General features: G+C 37.8%; 1 protein-coding gene across 4 annotated transcripts in view; it reads right to left on the bottom strand.

Moving 5' to 3' along the window:
- The window catches only part of LACTB2 (lactamase beta 2), a 32,701-nt gene extending 19,005 nt beyond the window's left edge, over positions 1–13,696 (bottom strand). For all 4 annotated transcript variants that reach the window (XR_004384016.1, XM_032869219.1, XM_032869216.1 and 1 more), the window contains exons 1-3: positions 13,564–13,696; positions 7,811–7,974; positions 2,425–2,551 (exon numbers count right to left, since the gene is read on the bottom strand). Coding sequence is in view for 3 of the 4 variants with exons in the window: in XM_032869219.1 (XP_032725110.1) it covers positions 2,425–2,551; positions 7,811–7,974; positions 13,564–13,685 (413 nt within the window). In the remaining variant the exon portion in view is untranslated. The remainder of the gene's footprint in view (positions 1–2,424; positions 2,552–7,810; positions 7,975–13,563) is intronic.
- Between the last annotated feature and the right edge of the window lie 5,823 nt (positions 13,697–19,519).

Below are 19,519 nucleotides of genomic sequence, written 5' to 3'. Positions count from 1 at the left end.
TCATGATCCCGGGATCCTGGGATGGAGCCTCACACTGGGATTCCTGCTTAGTGGGGAGACTGTTTGTTCTTCTCCCTCTTTCTCTGCCTCTTCTCCCTACTGTGTCTCTCTCTTAAAACCTTACAATATATGGTCTGTTTTTTGGCAGATGGGTGGTAATTAACTACCAAGGGCCGAATGTTCTTAATCTGCAAATTAGGTATAGATTTAATATCCATGATTCTGTGATATTTAATAAACCAGTACTGTGATTCCCAAGCCTTTGAGATAGGTCTTTAATGTGTGATGGGGAAAATCAGTATTGTCAAAAATACTCTCTGAAGAATTAGTAATGTAATGTTTATTATCTTTTGGTATCATGAACAAATTACAGGAGACACTATCATATTTCCAACAAGAACATTTTAAGAAAATTGCCCAGAAATTAGTTGGGTTTATAAATTAAATTTACAAATCAAAGGCATATTAGGAAAAATGGAACACTGGCTTGAAAGGGGGCATGGATACCCAGTTATTTTCTCTTTCTCGTTCACTGGCTTATCCACTGCCCTCTTTGTAGATATTTATTACCTGTTGGATAAATATTCAGTGTTTCCATATGCCAGGGACTGAGGATCTGAAGATGAATCTGGCTTCTGCTGTGTATCAGAGAATAGCTAGTTTATCATCACACCTCCTTCCTCTTTCTCCTGGGCATGAAGTTAAACCCTATTTCCCAGCTTCCCTGCAGTCAGGAGTGGCCTATGACTGAATTTATAGCCAGTGTAACAGAAGGTCTGGTCTGTGAAAGCCTCCCATGAAAGATCCCTTCCATGCTCCTTCTCTGCCACCCACTGGACTGACTGAGGTGAACAAAGAAACCTTAAAACCAACTCTTGAGGATGGTGGAATCACAAGATGGAAGGTGCCTAAAACATTCCTGCAGGGGGGCCACTTGATAATCAGGAATCCTTCCTGGACGTTATGGGACTGGGAAGAAAACTTATTTCATGTATGAACCATTATATATTTGGGGGTCGGTTTGCTACGGTGACTGGCATTAACTAATACTGTGAACCTAAGGGGTTGATGACCTTTTATGGAGATACCTACTTATACAAAAATTACGATAAAATTTAATAAGTGCTATGATAAAATAATGGTAAGTTATATGAAAGTTAGAGGAGGAAAGGGGCGCCTGGGTGGCTCAGTTGGTTAAACATCTGCCTTAGGCTCAGGTCATGATCCTGGGATCAAGCCCTGCATCAGGCTCCCTGCTTCTCCCTCCCCCTCTGCCTCTCCCCTTGGCTTGTCCTCTCTCTCGCTCACTCACTCTTTCTCTCAAATAAATAAAATCTTAAAAAAAAAAAAAAGTCAGGGGAGGTAACAGTTAATTCTGCCCAGAAAAGGTTCCTGAAATAAGTAACTTGTGAACTGAAGTCTGAAGAATGAATAGGTAAGTATTTATGAGGGAGACAAGTAGGGGGAAAGTCGTGATGCATACCTGGTAAAGGAGAAGGCATGAGCAAAGGCATGAACGTACATAATGTGTTCAGGTATCTGGATATGGTTAATTGTATTTGCAACGGCGGTGGTAGGAACTTAGACCAGAAAAGTGGTTTGGGGCTAGACAGTGACATGGTAAGGAGAATAAACATGATCTCAGAGGCACTAAGAATTATTCAAGATTTCAAGTGACATTGGGTATGAAGGGTAGTTTGGAAAGGGGAGCCTGGAGATAGGAATACTAAATAAGAAGTAGTGGTAGTGGACATGAAGAAAAAGGGACAGCATGGGCAAATATTTTTAAGGTAAAATCTAACACGATAAGATGTGGTGGGTGGGGAAAGGGGGAGTGATAAAGATGAACTGAAGCCAGCTTCTGTCTTAGAAGAAAAATAAAATCTTAAGTGCTGAGAGCAGTAGGTGTTCTGAAGTCAGAAAGCAAGTAGACTGTGGGGGATAGAGGAGAACCCTACGTAGTTTAGTTTTAAAATTACTGAGTATGAAACAACTTTTCGACCTGATTTAGGTCATGGGGGATTATGGGGCTGACCTAAAATGTATTTATTTTACGTATGGGTCATCTTTTGCAATTGAGAGCATGAGAAAGTCCTGAATTTAACTGATGAGTAGAGCCCGAAACCATTCCCAGCAGGAAATACTTATCTATTTCTTAATTTAAATTTTATTAAAAAACTGGTAATCATGTAACTCAAACAAATAACTTAAAAAGGGTGGATAGAATGAAAATTCTTCCTTTTCTCCTATTTCTCAAGCAACCTGGTGTTTCTTCCCAGAGTAACCATGTTATCAGATCTTCTATATCCTTCCCGGGATATTCCTCACTCATACAAGCAAAAATTCAGAAATCTTCCTTTATTCCCTTTTTATAAGACGCGTACATAACCCTCCCCCTTCCCTGATTAAAGGACATTTACTGACCTGAGAGTGGCACCTTCAGTTTTTATCACATCTCCATCTCGCAGATAAACATATTGTTGCTTTCCATCTCCTATAATTTCTTCTCTCGGAGGATTCCGTGGGAGTTTTTTAATGCAATATTCAGTGTCTAGTAACAAAACAAATGAAATATATTAAGTCATACTCTAAGTGATAATTCAGCCTTTTAAGAGATCAACTTTCTTTCCTAATGTTTTTCCTGTATTTGGTTTTTGCAGTAATTTCTTAAGCCCTTTCTCTACCCCATTAATTTATTTCAGCCATTTTTATTCTTTCTTGTTTCAAACTCCTTCCTTTTGTAACACTGTTGCTTAATTCATGATTTTGTTCTTCTCTAAGTCTGCAGTCTACCTATTCATTCAATTTTGCACTTTTGTCATGTCATGTTTCGTATCTGATTTCATTAAAAGTATGCTCTTTAAATTCTTCAATGAAAACAAAAAAAATAAGAGATCAACTTTTCATACAGCTATCTGTGAATGACTGCAAAAAATATTAACATTAAGAGACAAGAGAAAATGGGATGGATTATAGCAGCCTATCTCTGGGATTTGAACCATTTTTTCTACCTCATGCCCTTCTAGGTCTACATAAAAGCCTTTGTGATTTTCTAGTCACTCTTATTTTATATGAAAGTTTGAAAGTAGTTCTTCATAATCTTGGCTAGCTTTGATATCAAGATGGGTGTTGAAGAGCCAGCAATACAGAACCAAGGAATGTTTTTCTGTCCAGTCTTAGCATATAGCAAAAGAAGTCATGGCATCATGGCAGTACTTAGTAACAAAATGATGATTAACATAGTGTTCTTTCTGTGACTGCTGAAAGAAAGCCCCAAACCCAGGACTGAGATATTACACCATTAAAATAAATTTAACCCATACTACCTCCCACTGAAACAAAGAAAATCAATTAACCAATCAACAGCTGGGTGCCAAGTATACTATATAGAGTGATTACAAGCACTGCGACATTGAAGTGCTTAAAAACTATCACAGTTGGGGAAATAAAACTTACAGATAAGAAATAATTAGAGAACTATACTCAGTACCATTTAATGAATGCTAAATGGGTAATTCAGCTAATAAAAGCAATAGTTTAGAGAAAGGAAAACAATTAGGAAAAAATTCACAAATATGACAGAACTTGAAGTGTGGCTTACAAGATGAATGATTTGGGAAAAGGTACAGAGAATGATTTATAGGCAAGGGAACAGTATTAGGAAAAGCATAGAAAGGATAATGAGCATGGCAGATGTGCAACAATGTATGCTACCAACTTGTCTAATGCAAAACACTGGCTGAGACATGGAGATAAAGACATGGAGATTAGATGAGCTCAGATCATGGAAGGCCTTAAATTGCCTTTCACGGAAAAGAGGAATTTAAACTCTACCATATGTGTGCCACTGTACTCTCTTTAGAAAGAAAACCAAATAGTGTTAACTGATCAATATGGCAGCTCTAGGTGGGACACTGGAGGGTGAGAGATCAGAAAGACCAGGAGGGGATGTCTTGTTAATAACCCAGCTGGAAGAATGTGAGTATTAGAACTAAGGTTACAGCAACGAAACTTGGGAGAAAAAGACATTCAGAGAAAAACTGACAAGGCACAGAAGTCAGGCTAGTATAGGAGATAAGGAGATAGAAATATTGCAAATATAATAAAAATAAAACACACTGGGACTAGACCTTCTCTCTCCAGCCCAAACTCTATTATTTTATATCTTAGAGGCTGAAGCAAAAAATAATATGCTATTCTGGGAAATGGCATTACATAATAAGGCTGTCTTCATTCTGGAGTGAGATGGGGAGGTTTTTTGGTATGTGTTTATTTTTAATCTGTATAATTTTGTCTTTCAGTAAAGAAGGAGAGGTATTATATTTCTAGTTATGAGACCTCTGGCACACAATCCTTCCCAAAAACTCACCATTATCTTGAAATTACAAAACAAATGTCATACTATGAAATAACTTTGTGTCAGTTTTTAAAGTTATGTACAAACATGAACACACACACATCCTACTCACAATAACAATCTGTCTAGGCAGGATGGAGAAGGGTATGCTGAAAGCAATCATATAATAATTGTTATATTTAATAAAAGCTTATGGAGATATAACTCAATATTATAAAATTCATCCTTTCAAAGAGTATAATTCAGTGTTTTTAAAATATATCCAAAGAGCTGTATAACTATCACCACTATCTAATTTTATAACATTTTCAAAATCCCTCAAAAAAACCCTTTACCCAACTGTAGTCACTCCCTATTCACTCCTCCTACCAGCCCCTGGCAATCACTTACCTACTTTCTGTCTCTATCATATGATTATTTTAACAGTAGAAAATCTTTCTTGTTAAAGGTTTGAATAATGGGTTATAACATCATTGTTAATGCTAATTATGGAAGCTGATGCAAACATGTGATATTATAATACTTTCTAATGAAAACACAATCTAACTGAGAGGCATAGAAGCAAACATTTGACTCTTTAAGACCGGGATGGGAAATGTAAGGCAAAGGCCCAACTTCAGCTGCAAAATAAATCACATATTTATCAGGTCACAAAATATATTTTATAAGGTTTACTCAAAAACAAGCCAAAACACTGGGGCAGCCTGGGACTATATAGTTCTCATGTCTAGTAAAATTGTGGCTTCCTGCTAGCCACTGGGAGTTCTAGAATTATACACTGATTGTATCTTAAATGTTTGAAAGCAGGTTGCTGTATCTTTTCAAAGGAATCTTACAAATGACACTTGTAGTTTTGGTGTGGCCAGTAAAACCACAGGTTGTTAGCATCATAAAGCAGCTGACAAATTTCTGCCATACTAATAATTAACTGAAGTAGTAAAATGATATGGAGCAAATAAAATAATAAAACAAAATGGAACATGAATGCTAGCAATTAAGGGTTTAGAGAATGAAGAAATACATGGACTCTTGAGGGGAGATTCTGAAAGGTACCTCTGCACTGTTTCAGTGCTGGGCAACTCAAGGTCTAGCTTCAGTACAGTTCAGAATGAAAGTCGATGAGCTACTTTTCAAAGTATTAAAATTTTAGTGGCTATGAGGCAGGGTCAAATTTCTCCTTGATTTTCTTTAAATCATAATCTATTATGCAAATATTCATTATTTTGTATGGAACCCAAAAATGATTTAAAATTTTTAAAAAGGATTTTTTTTTATTTTTGAGAGACAGTGAGTGTGCATGTGTGTGTGCACATGCAGGGGGAGGGGCCAGGGAGGAGGAGAGAATCTCAAGCAGATTCTTCACTGAGCATGGAGCCTAACACGGGGCTGGATCTCATGATCCTGAGATCATGACCTGAGCTGAAATCAAGAGTCAGATGCTTAACCAACTGATCCACTCAGGTACTCCTAATTTTTAATTTAAAGATATAGCTTAGGTGTCCATTAACAGATGAATGGATAAACGAATCCTGGTATAGTCCTCCCATGGATTACCACTTGGCAATAATGGAAAAACCTATTGATACTGAAACATAAGTGATCTCAAAAACATGACGCTGTGTGAAAGAAGCTAGAGAGTGATTCTGTATGCTTCCATTATGTGGCATTTTAGAATAGGCAAAATTAATCTATAGTGAAATAAAGCAGATCAGTGGTTGCTAGAGGGGGAATCATTGCAGACAGGCACAAGGAGACCTCTTTTTGGGGTCATGAGAGTATTCGTTATGTTGACTAGATTGGTCACAAAGATGTTTATCAAACTATATCCTTAAAATGGCTAAATTTTATGTATACAAATTCAAGGTCAATAAAGTTGATTTATGAAGGAGAAAAAGTAGGTCATAAACATTTAAAATGTTTAACATTAATATTTAATTTAACATTAAATTAAAACTCATGCTAAAAAATTTGGCCAAAGCTACTCAAGAACCTTCAGGATAGTTTTTTAATTCACAAAATGTGATGGGTAGATAGACAAGAGAAAGGTGAGGAGAACTTAGACTGAAAGATGATTTCTTTTTTTTTTTTTTTTTAAAGACTTTATTTATTTATTTGACAGAGAGAGAGAGCACAAGTAGGCAGAGAGGCAGGCAGAGAGAGAGAGAGGAGGAAGCAGGCTCCCTGCTGAGCAGAGAGCCCGATGTGGGGCTCTATCCCAGGACCCTGAGATCATGACCTGAGCCAAAGGCAGAGGCCTAACCCACTGAGCCACCCAGGCGCCCCTGAAAGATGATTTCTTGTGGCATACAGTCCTCTAGGATTGTAAGAAAGGAGGCTAGAGGGTAACAAAGTGAGGTTAAAGAGTTTTTTATAATGGGCAGCCTGGTGATCTGGGGTGCTTTGGTTGATAATATCTTGGTGTCCTAATTGTAGTCTCAAGTCCTAAAAAGAAGACATTTAAAAATATTTAATAACACAAGATGAATGTGTATGTATGTCTCTTCTGTGAATGAATGTTTCTGACCCTCCTGTCCTTCATATGCCCTGAACTTGCCAAGTATACCCCAATTCTAGTAGCTCTGCTCCTGCAATGTTTTCAGTCTGGTATAGGCTCCTCTCAGATACCTGTATAGCTTTCTCCCTCTCCCTAGCCACCTTAGATACAAGCCACTGCCTTCTGTCACTTTATTTTCTCTCCCCTTTTTCTTCACTTAGCTTTATTTTTCTTCATAGCACCTATCACCTCTGACCTATTATTTATTTACCATTTACCTTCCCTACTAAAACACAAGCTTCAGGAGAGCAGAGTCTTTGTTTTGTGCACTGCCGCATCCCTTGTGCCAAGAACAGGGCCTGGACAAGAGTGGTCACTTGAATTTGTTAAAGGAAGGAAGGAAGGAATCGATGTGTGTGATGGTGAGATGGGGGTAAAAGGACCAAGATGGTAAAGTGTCAGAACTTTCAGGGATGGAGAACTGTCAATACAATGATCTTTCCCCAGCATTTTCATGTATCATAGTAATTGCCTTAAAGTTATGGAAGACCTGAGATCATGTTTAGAGTGTAGACAGTAATAGAAACTACCTTGCAGACCCATGTAATGTTTATCACAGGCTTGGCACATAGTAAATGCTCAAGAGTGGTTAGTTATTATTAGCTCTGAAGCAGCAAATGTCATTATTACTACTACAGACAAAATCCACTGACCTTCTCCCCTGGGAAAAGGGGAAAATTAAGAGGGATAAGAGTTTTGAAATAGAAAATAGGACTTTTCCTTTTCTCTTTTGTTAAACTTGGGGGCAGTATCAAAAGTATATTAATTTCTAAAAGTACCATGTAAGTATATGAGGTATTCAGTAAGTGACTGACTGGCTTACTTAGTTTTGTAACAGAAATAAATTAGTCTGAAAACATAGTTTTTCTCAAAGAGCTTAATTAATATTTTCTGTTTACCATTATCGATGCTTTTACAAATATCTCCTATGCCCCCAGTATGATCACGGTGCCAATGAGTCACTATGATTTCCTGGATTGTTGTGTTAAATTCAGTCAGAGCCTGCTTTAAACAGCTGATATATTCTGGAATTGCTGGTTCTCCAGTGTCAATGAGGATTCTCCTGAAAATTAAATGGACGATAATCACACAATTGGAACACAGAATTAATAGAAGCATATTTCTCACACAGATAATTCCTATTACATTTAAGAAACTGCTTAAATTGCTTGGCTTTCAACCTGCTTGAAAACCAGCTATATGATATTGTGCCCTAACTATTGTAATCTCACTGTAAGAAAAGTTCTCTGAAAAAATCTTAGAGCTCCATATAAGTCTGAACTTGGCAAGTTCTAGGCACAATAATATTGAATACTTACATACCACTTAAATATGGCACTACTCCAAAGACCTTACAAATTCTAATTGTGTTATTCATCACAATTATTTAAAGGAGGTATTTTATTATATAACTTGCCCAAGGTTACTCTGCAAATAAATGGCAAAGCTAGCATTCAAACCTGGGTATTCTGTCTCCAGAATATGTGCTTTTATCCACTCTGGCTTTGAGATCTTTTACAACGTATTCAGACGTCTCATGGATATGAAAGAATTAGATTCAGAGGTATTCCTCAAGAAACCTAGTCTTCTGCACTACATGCAAAACTTATCATTAAAGTTTTACACTGGCTTCCTTCCACATGAAAATGAAAGGAATAGGGAAGCACGGGGAGATGTCTGAGTTGCTTTCTTTCTTTACCTAAACAACCCTATCAGTTATATTTTTCTGCTTGTGGTTCTAAACCTTCTTTATACTGTTTGCCCTTCCTCACCATTTCATGGGATGATGGTCTTTCTCTATAAAATTTTCCTGATTTTACATATATGTAAATAATATATATATAAATATGTATATAAATATAACATATATATATGTGTATATATATATAAGCAGGACATCTTCCTCCTCAAGAACCAACTCATAAATTTTTTAATTCATGCCACTTCACAATAGTACCTCCCTAATTCAGGTTGGGGGAGAGAAGGTTAGTCTTGATGAGAAGTCTCAGTCATTCACTCATTAATACATTATTAACTATAAATTATCTACTATGTGCCATGCCTTTCTTGCAAGACAAAAAATCCTGTTTGCATTCTAGTGGAAAGTGGGAAGAAGAAGCTATGAGAACAAAGAGTAACAGTGACAGATAAACAACATTCTGCAGAACATTCAAATGGGGTAAATATGACCTGAAGTATCTGGATGGCTATTTTATATGGGATGGTTTGTTTCCCTAACCCTGTTCCCTGAGATGCACAGCCAAAAAAAACAAACTCTCCTCCAATGGGGGAGGGGTCAGGGGTGGAGGTGGGGACAATGGCCTTGTTATCCACAGGCTTTTATCTACACCTTAAGTTCCATAGAGCAATGGCTCTACTTTACAAGTACATAGAGTTATAACTGCTCCTTCTGGAGAAAGGGAGACTAGATGGATATACTGGCCCACAAATACATTATGAGGTTCTGTAGGCAGTGGAAATATATGGAGGTGGTAGTTAAAAAACATTTAGGAGGCACAATCAACAGGATTTTTTTTTAAACAACTGGATTTGGCATGGAAAGGGAAAAAAATAATGATTTTGAGGTTTCTAGGTAAGATGATTGGTGTGTGATTAATGAAGACTATAAACACTGGAGGGAGCAAATTTGAGATAAATATGGTTTGGGTTATGATGAATTTTGGTGACGCTGCCAGCCATCTTTCCTTGCTTTTTCTTCATAGCACTTATTACCATGTGACATATTATATATTTACTTGTTTACTAATTTTGCCTATCTCCACACCTTCCCACAGCCTACAAATTTAAGTTCCATGAGGGGAGGAACCTGGTCTGATTTTGCCAGGATCTAGATGGTGGCATGAACTTGATAGTAAATGTTTGTTGGATGAATAAATAAGGTAGCGGCTTTCTTTCATTTTATTTAATCATCAAAACAATCCCAAAATTTTACTCTCATTGTACAGATGAGGAAACTGAGGCCTTGACATGTCAGACATATATGTAATATTGTAACTTGCCTAGACTCACGAATTCCAGCACAGGATATATTTGAACCCACACCTTTCTAACTGCAATGCCCATTTTCTTTGGATAGGGGGAATACTTCAGTAGGTTTTGATGGACAACTTTAGGTAATGGGTTCTTAACCTTTTTGATGTTTTGGGCCCCTCTGGCAGTGTGGCCCATGGACTAGTCTCAGAATAATTTTTTTTGGAGTGTATAAAATAAAACATGTAAGATTACAAAATAAATCAATTCTATTGAAATAGTTATCAAAATTAAAAAAAATTATGCTATAGTGTTACATGTGCTTCTTTACTACCATATAAAGTAACAAGATCAGCATCAAAGCTTAGAATAATTATAACTTCTTTTCTTTTTTTCTTTTTTAAAAAGATTTTATTTATTGTTGAGAGAGAGAGAAGGAGTGCGTGTGCATGCACCAAAAGTAGGCAGAGCAGCAGGCAGAGGGAGAGGGAGAAGTAGACTCCCCGCTGAGCTGAGCAGGGAGCCCAGCAGACGCTTAACCATTGAGCCACCCAGGTGCCCCAATGATCATAATTTCTAAATGGAGATGAATACACATGCAATTTTGAAGTATCTATCATGACTATAATATGCAATGAAAATATTAGAGAAAAAAATCATAGGTACTGCTACTACCACTATGGTTTGTTGTCCATATTCATAATTGAATAAAGGCTAATTTTCAGTCTGAGGAATTTTAATAATGGCATAATTCTGCTTCTCCCCACCCCACCCTGCTAAGGTGAGACTCCCTGAACTATATTGTTTTTAGGACCATAGAGTTTCGATTAAGAACCCCTGATTCTGGTAGAGGAGGAAGAGAAGAGAAGAGTAACTCAGGTCTGAGTTACTATGAATGAATTATTGTTTGTTGATGTAACCCTAGTAATCTAGAACAGTCCTGGCCCCAAAGTAAGCACTCAATATATATGTGTTGAATAAGTTTAGTTCAAATTCTAATGAATGATTACCATGTACAAGATACTGTGTTATGTTCATTATAAGATGCAAATCATTAGGTATTTTCTGAGCACCTACCATGAACCTAGTGTTGTCTGGATGTTATGATGGAAGAAGTGATAATAGTAACTAACATAATAGTATGCTTTCCATATGCTAGGATTTGTTAAGTGCTTTTGATTAGATTTTTCATTTAAATTTCACTGAATCTTCATAACATCCTTTGAGGTGGATGCTATTCAATTCTCAGTGTACAGATAAAGAACCTGAAGCTTAGAGAATCAACTACCTTGTCTGAAGTCATAAACTAGGGTTTGGATTTAGGTGACAAGAGTAGAGAGTCTTAACTCTAATTACTACATTAGATTGCCTTTCCCTATTAAAAGATAAACTATTTGCCCTCCAGGGAGTTACAGTTTTGGTAATAAAGGTTAAAACTGCACCTTTTAGAGTTTCTTGAGCAGAAGAGGAACATGGAAATACTCTTCAGAAGATCTGGCTATTATTTATCCATTCAAATGTTACTGAGTACCTATACACTAGGCATCACACTAGGTTTAGTAATGCTTTAGGGAAAATTCATTTGAAACCCAAATGAATTTCATTTGGAAATTCATTTGGTATTCCCTAAATTCATTTAGGGAAATTCATTTGACATGAAGGAAGTTGGTAAGATCACGTAGGTAGGGAATATAGATGAGAACAGGAGAGACTATTACATCTTAAGGAACTCACACACTTAAAGATCTGGTAAAGAGGTGGAGTCCATGAAGGAGATTGAGAAAGAACAGCCAGAGAGGTAAAAGGAAACCAGGAGAATGTGCCATTAGCAAATCAAGGAGGGAATGGTCAAGTGTCAAAAGATACTGAAGTTCGAATAAAATGGGAATGGAAAAATGCCATTGGATTTGGTGATATAGGAGCCACCTGTGATCTTAGAACAGTTTTGTGCAGACAGGTGGATACCAATATCTGAACCTCTTTCTCAACCCAATTAGTATTCATTGCTTGCCACCTGACTTCTACTTTATACGGTAGAGTAGCATTATCTACACACTAACTTATTCTAGCGCGACTATATGGATTCATCATATATGTATCACATATGAGTGATTCCACTGGCCATTCCACCCCATGACTTTATGTGAGTAGTAGTGGAAGCAATGTAAAGTGGGAGACCATGAATGTCTTCTCTCAGTTACTTTCAGGTTATTTATGTCTCTTTTTAGCACAAGTACTTTGCTACACTGAATGTGGTTCTAGTGTTTAAAGATAACAGTATGTATTTTTCACACAACATGGCCCCCAAACGCAAGCCAACTTCTTCATCTGGTTTTCAAACAGAACCAGCCATCTGCTTTATTGCTGGAAGAAAAAGCAGGTTGCACCAAACTTATTGTGATCGTACATGATCTCTAACACAGTGCCTCCTAAGAGACTTTTTAGGGCAATTTTGACTTTAGTCAATTTTTAGAATAGGTACTGATGTTAGAACTAGTTTAACATGACACACTGAAGAGAGAAGAGAATGCCTATGGACTTCTGGGGTGAGGGAGTCCCAGACAAGACAGACTCTACTCTAAAGTGTTTTTTTCCACTGAATTCTCTATCGTCCTAGATTCTGGAGGCTGCCTAAAGCTCCTGTACCTACTGGACCCTGCCTTGTTTCTTCTGAACCTAACTTCTGCCTGTCTGACTTCAGTACTTCTAGTTCCTTCATTCTGCTCCATCTAAAATTCTGATTTACTGGAAAAAGGCAAATCCAGCAGATACTTCAAGTGGAAACTCCAACTACTATTAAACTGTTTTTTAGAAATCAGTTATGTTAATTTTAACACATCTTGAAATATACAATTAAATTCTATGCTTAAGGGGAACGGTATTTTATTTTTATTTTGTATTACCTAGGGCATACTAAAGTCGAAGCATATAAAATTTTGTTCATGCACCTTTGTGGAGTACACCGTTTCTCACCACTTAGGCAAAATTACACTAAAACAATGCAGCTGAACAAGAGAAGAATCTTAGAAATACATATAGGTTATTCCATATGCAAAGTAACTTAAATGAGGCTACACAATAGTAACGAAAACCAAAATCAGTCTGCTCCTCTTTCCCAAGAACTACGGGGCTCCTTGGTGTTTCAGACTCCAGCAATTTGGAAGCATGAAAATCCTGCCCTCTGCCGCTTAGTTAAGAAAAAGGCCTCAGCACAATTAATTACTTTTGTGAAGGCCAAGTTATACTCTTGAGCAAAACACTAGTGAAAAGTCAGAAGGTGAGCAAAGTAAATGCTTTCTTGGATTTTTAACTCCAGGCGATCCTAATTTCTCAACAGCTTAAACACTCACCCTGGCATTCAACATTAGGCAAAGCCCATTGGGTTTCAAAAGCAGGTAGTTTTGATTTTTCTCACTATTTCACCCTCATTAGTCATTTCTGAGGTAGGTTACCAGCCGGTATTGCAGTGATTTGGGGGAGGCCTGGGATGGGGGCGTCGGAAGGTGGTCCTGGGTGCGCCGCTGCCTGGACCGGACTGGACACTGAGCTCCAGGTTGCAGGGGCGCACAGCCTCTCCGCCTTCGCCGAGCAGGCGTCCCAGCCCCAGCTCTGGGCGTCCCGCAGGCCGGGACGTTTGTTAAAGAGGAATAGGGACGTTTACCTGGTGCCGATCCCTACCAAGTAGGTGTTGGTGCCCTGTAGGGTCATGGGTCCCGGGTTACAGCCCAGGATGCGCACCACCCGGCGGGAGAGGCGCTCGATGCGCTGCAAAACAGCCGACATGACCGCTGCTGCAGCCCCGGGCTGCGCAACTACTCGAACGCGGAAGCGGCTACTAGGCCAACGCCGGGGAGGAGGTAGGGCGGGGCCAGCAGTCGCCTGACGTAGCGCGAGAGAGCGGAGGGGAAATCGCCAGCTGTGCTGGGGGCGGGGCCAGAGGTCACCTGACGCCGCCCGGGCTCCGTAGGCGGAGGCGGGAGCGTAGGCTAGGGCGCGAGGCGTGAGGTTTCTCGAGGCGAGGTTGTGTTCGGCTGGCCGCGCGCCGTTTCCTGTTACAACGTGGTGATTTCACAGCAATTTGTGGCGTTCATCCCAGTGGACGAGAGATATTTTAACCTGGGAAGCCTTGTGGAGCACAGGGCAGGCCGATTTGGGGTTAGTTGCGGAGCACTATATTCTGGGAAGGTGGGCTTCTTATTTTCAGGCAATGGCGATGTGTGTGTTTTGTGTGTGAGGTAAGAAACCTGTTTGCTTTTTATAATAAATAGGGGCAACTAGTATTTACTTAGTGCTTACTGCTATGCTAAGTGCTTTTTCTAAACACTATCTCATTGAATTCTCCTAAGGACACGAGGAGGAAGGCACTATTTTTATGTTTGTTCTACAAATGAAACGGGGATTTGGAGACTTGGCCGGGTGCCAGCTGTCTGAACCCAGCTCAGGGTCTGAAGCCTTGTTCCTGGCTGTCTTGCCCCAACACTTGCCCCCTCTGTTAGATTCAAGGAGCTTGGCGCGCTCTCCTTGTGCTGTGTTCCTACCCAGACACCTAGCTCGGCCTTGAGTTTCGTCCCATTTTCGCCCTTTTCTAATCTGCTAAGCATGGGCTATCCCAGTATTAACCACCCCTTCCTATTAAAAAAAATTGAGTTACGATTTACCTAAAAGGAAATGCGCAGATTCTACAGTCCGTTGCATTGAGTTATGATAGTTGTATGTAAGCTACCGCAAAAGAGATACATACCTCTGTCCCATATCCACTGTCCCGACTTGTCTTTTTCAAAACACGTAGGAGAGCGACACATTAGGTGCTTGTGGTTATAAGATTTAGGAAACACAATTTAACACTTTTTTTTGCAGGTGTTTCTGAAGAAGAGACTACTATTTTACAGTATTTGTTTTACAAATCGTTAGTTTAATATTCTGGATTTCTTGAAAGACACACCTGTTTTATGGGTGACAAATTTCTTTGCTGTGTGTCTCAAAGATGTACTTGTAATGGAAAAGTGTTTCAAAAACCTTTGCTGAAAGGGCAATATGTCCTTTAAAAAAATGTTTGGAAGAACCATCAAAATTCCCCACATCAGTTACTTTCAGCTCCCCAGTTTTATTTATTTGTAGTCTCTTAATGGCTATTCAGTCTGGAAGCTACCTCCATTTTCTCTTTTGAAAAACCTTGTGCTGGAAATTCAACAAACCTTTGAGAAGAGGGTGGAACAGCAATTTCTGGGACTGGTGGGCAGTTCCATTTTTTTATCCCTTGGCTTTTTGTTTTAAAATAGAATTTCCCTTGTGGCTTCCATCTCTATTTCTTTCAATTCATTGCCAAGGTCTTCCATCTGCCAAATGGACTTAAATAATTTAAAACTCAAGTGACTTCAGTTGAGTCATACAAGGAGCTACCAGCTGAAGAGGGGGAATAGAGTTTGGGTAGTTAACTTGGTTTAGACAAATTAAAATTGGCATGATTGTGGGATATCCTGGTAAAGAAATCTATAGACTGTTGGGTAAATATGGGTTGAACTTAGAAGAGAGATCTAGGCTGCTACTACAAAATTGTCTTTGTAGATATGTTTAGTATGTGACTTGAAGTTTAAGCTCTTCTCCAAGAAATAACAATGATTTGGGGCAAACTTCCTGGGTCCCTGCCCACTTCAGGAGCATTGTACCCAATAAAACTCAATAAACTTTGCTTTCCTGCCCACCAAAAAACATAACAAAACAAAAAACCCAAGGATTTTATATTCTGTTCAGTTACATTTATTATTATTTATCATCTACCTACAGTATGCATAGTATTGTAGACATATGGGGGGGGTGTTAAAATTATAGTTGGCTTTCTAGAGGCTTATTACCAGGAAGGAGACATACATTATCTTATTTTAAAGCATATCTGAGTAAATCCTAGAGAAGTATAGTTGAAGTGATAGGATTGCAAGGAGGAAGAGGGAGAATCAAATTGATTGGGAAAGCTTAAAGGTGGTAGGGTTTTGAGCTGATCCTTAAAGGACTGATATAACCTCATCAGGTAGATGGAGGTAGGAAAGGCATTCTAGACAGTAAATAATCTTGAGAAAAGGCTTGGAACTAGAACAACTGTAGTATTTATTTTGGGAAACCAACAATCATGTCCTTGGGACAGGTTTTAAGGTGTACAGTTTGAAAAAGGTAAGACTAAGTTAAAAAAATACTTTGTGAATTCTTTATCAGAGTACTTCAAATGTGAGAATCTCTCTCCTTCCTTTTCAAACACTTGTCGTCTACTTGGATATTCTGTGAGGTAAATTGTATTTTCTTAAAACTTAAATTTTGAATATAGTAAAACCTTGTAACCTAGTCAGCCTGTGAGAGGAGCCATGTTATTCTTTCTCCCAATGTCACAATTATAAAGGGGTATACTGTAGTTGCAATGATACAAACTCTTTTATCACTAGATGAAAAAATCCCACATATGACTAACAGATGACTTCAGTTTCATTTTAGTATTCATGCTGAAAGGTTTACACGCCCTTTAATGGTACTCGTTTTCAGTGAACAAGAAATAAGATTCCCATGATGAAGATTTTCCAGGAGAGACTTTGAGTTAAAGAAGGCTTTTTATACTTGACAAGTAAGTCTCTATTTTATATGTGTTGAATTTGGCTGACAAATGAAAGTTTGCTAGTTTTTACTTCTTCAAACATGTGTTATTACAAAGAGATCATGTACAGTGAGCAAAGGTCATGTATTTTGGCTGGCAGCCAGTTAGCCACATAGCTGAGTTGACCTCTGAATGAAATTGGATTGAAACTGTTCTATTAAGTTAGCAAGTGTCACGAATTCTCTGTAAAGTCAAATTTTATAGGTGGTATTATTTCTCCTAAGGTAATAATTGGAAAAAGTGATTAACTGTAGGGATAGAGATGAACTAGCCTTCATACAAGTTAAGTCACTATGTGGTTATTGAAGGAGGTGTGGGCTTTCTTTATGAGAGCTGCTATATTTATTTCCTTGCTTTGTAGTTTTCTTTTTGGTTGGCATTATGTTCTGCCTGATTAAATTAGGAATAGAGACGTTGCCATGTCACATTAGTCTGTTGAAAATGTTTTGCTAATAATGGAGTTTCTATGTTTCTTAGTATTTTTCTTGTCTTGTAAAATTTATTTCAAAACTGCTAGTATTTTCCATATCCATAGCTGGGTAAAGGAAACTCTCTTTGTGGGGAGAGTGGTTAAGAAATGTACATGTGGAATGCTTAGGTATTAAAATCTGTAATGTTAAGGAAATTATCTATATTAAAATGATTTACTCATTAGAGATAACTCATCTAAACTCATCTCTAAGTCTCAGTGTTTTGAACAATAATACTCTTCCCAAAGAGATTTGTGAGTATTAAAGTAAATGTATGTATAGTACTCCACACACAGAGTAGATACTGAGTGATGATAGCTACTGTTATTACTATTTTTCCATTATATATGTGATGTTCTTTTCCTCCCTACGTAGTGAAGCTTAAGAAGTTACATTTTTTAGAATATTAGAGCAGGACTGGATGCACATTAAACACATCCAGTATAACCATGGTAAGGAATTTGCCAATATTTTGTGGAACTTTTGTTTCTGGAGGACATATTTGAAGTCTGGTACATTAGATTTTCAAACTAGATGTTCTTTTCATCTGGAACACTTTTCCACGTGATATTCACATGACTAATTTTGCTACTTACATGCCATCTTCTCCATGAAGCCTGTCCTGACCATTCAAGACCTGAGCTGAGATCAGGAGCCAGACACTTAACTGACTAAGCCACCCAGGTACTCTCTGTCCTGACCATTCTAATTAAAATTGCAACTCATGATGTGCCCATCTCTACTTCCAACACCAAGGTTTGTGTTTTTTCCATAGCACTTATCACCTTCCAATATAATATTCAATTCATTTATTTATTTAATAACTATTTTATTATTTTTATTGTTAATTGACTATCATTCTCCGTTCAGATGTAAATTCCACAAGGGCAGGGATTTTTTGTTTCTTTTGTCATTTGCTATATCCCCAAAGCCTAGAACAGCTCATGGTAGGTTCTGAGTAAGTATCTTCAGTTGAACAGAACCTTCTGATTAGATCTCATCCTTCTAAACTCCATACTTATGTCTTTCATTTTAAGATAAGAAACTTACCACATGGAAATTCATGGCCTGCTCGTTTGGGAAAACTCAGATTTTAAAATTATTGTTTTCCATCCTATTGGCCACAGCATTCTTATCAGGGAAACTAGTGATAGTGATTTTTTTTTTTCATTATGAAGAGTGAAATACCTTTTAGTTTTATTTTGAAAACTTTAAACAAAATCTTATAAGTGGTAAAATGATAAGAACACTAAGTATTAGCTGGTGTGTGTTTTCAGTAACATTTTCACCTCCTGGTTTTTAAAGTGATAAGCATTCTTTATAGAACATGTAGGGTGTTAGTCTACTTGGGCTGCCCTAACAGAATAACTACAGACTTTGTGACTTAAACAACAGACATTTATTTTTTCACAGTTCTGGAGACTAGGAGTCCAGTATCAAGGTGCCAACAGGGTTGGTTTCTTGTGAGGCCTCTCACTTCGGGTTGCAGATGATTGCTTCGTAGCTGCATACTCATGTGGCCTTTCCTGTGTGGGTATGGGAGTGGAGTGTGTGTAGGGGGGAGGTCTCTATTGTCTCTTCTTTTTATAAGGACATCAGCCCTATTGGATGAGGGCCCTGTCCTTATTACTCCTTTTAATCTCAATTACCTCCTTAGAGGCCCATCTCTAAGTACAGTCACATTGGTGGTTAGTATTTTGTAAGAACTTTGGAGGGAAACCAATTCAGTTCATACATATAGAAAAGAATAAGAAGAGGAAAAAAATTCATTTATAATACCATTATTCCCCAGGTTAAACTACTGTTAACATTTTTGTATTCCTCCAGTCATTTTTTTTTTTGTATTTTCAAAGCTTTGCAATCATGCCATAGTATTTTTTTTTTTTAACTTAACATTCTTTAATGTGAAGTCAAAGTTTGCAAACTCAAATGCTTATAGGGATCAGGCAGGCAAGGTAATAATGGTAACCAACATTTATTGAGTTCTGTTTGCCAAGTACTTTCCTAGAAATTTATATGTATTATATATGTCCTCTTTCTTAGTCTTCACCACAACCCTATGATCTATATGCCATTATTTTTTCCATATTTCAAGTGAAAGAAAATAAGGCACAGGGAGGTAAAAGAACTGTTTGAGGACACAGCTAGTAGGTAGCTTTATTGTCATTGAGACCCAGCTGCTGAAATGACTGAAATGGGGTGGTGGGCTACTGTAGTGAACTTGAGAGAACATGCCCCATCTAGGGCATCCACAGCTCATGAAGAAAGGTCCGTCTATTGTAAAAGATCTTTCAGTTTTTTGATAGCAGTGAAAAATCTGTATTTTTACATGAAACATTGGCAATTAGGAAAGTTAAAAAAACATTGTTGAATAGAACTTTTTTTTAGCTTTGAGACATTTTATTATAAAAAACTAGTGTTTCTAAACATAAACCAGTAAGAACTTAAAACTCATTGCACTTTTTTCTTTTTAGATTTTATTTATTTAAAAAACTCATTGCACTTTTACT

The sequence above is a fragment of the Lontra canadensis genome, unplaced genomic scaffold, assembly GCF_010015895.1.
Source record: "Lontra canadensis isolate GAN:19392208 unplaced genomic scaffold, GSC_riverotter_1.0 scaffold37, whole genome shotgun sequence".
In the NCBI taxonomy this organism is placed as follows: domain Eukaryota; kingdom Metazoa; phylum Chordata; class Mammalia; order Carnivora; family Mustelidae; genus Lontra; species Lontra canadensis.
This window is presented reverse-complemented; position numbering and strand designations above follow the sequence as displayed.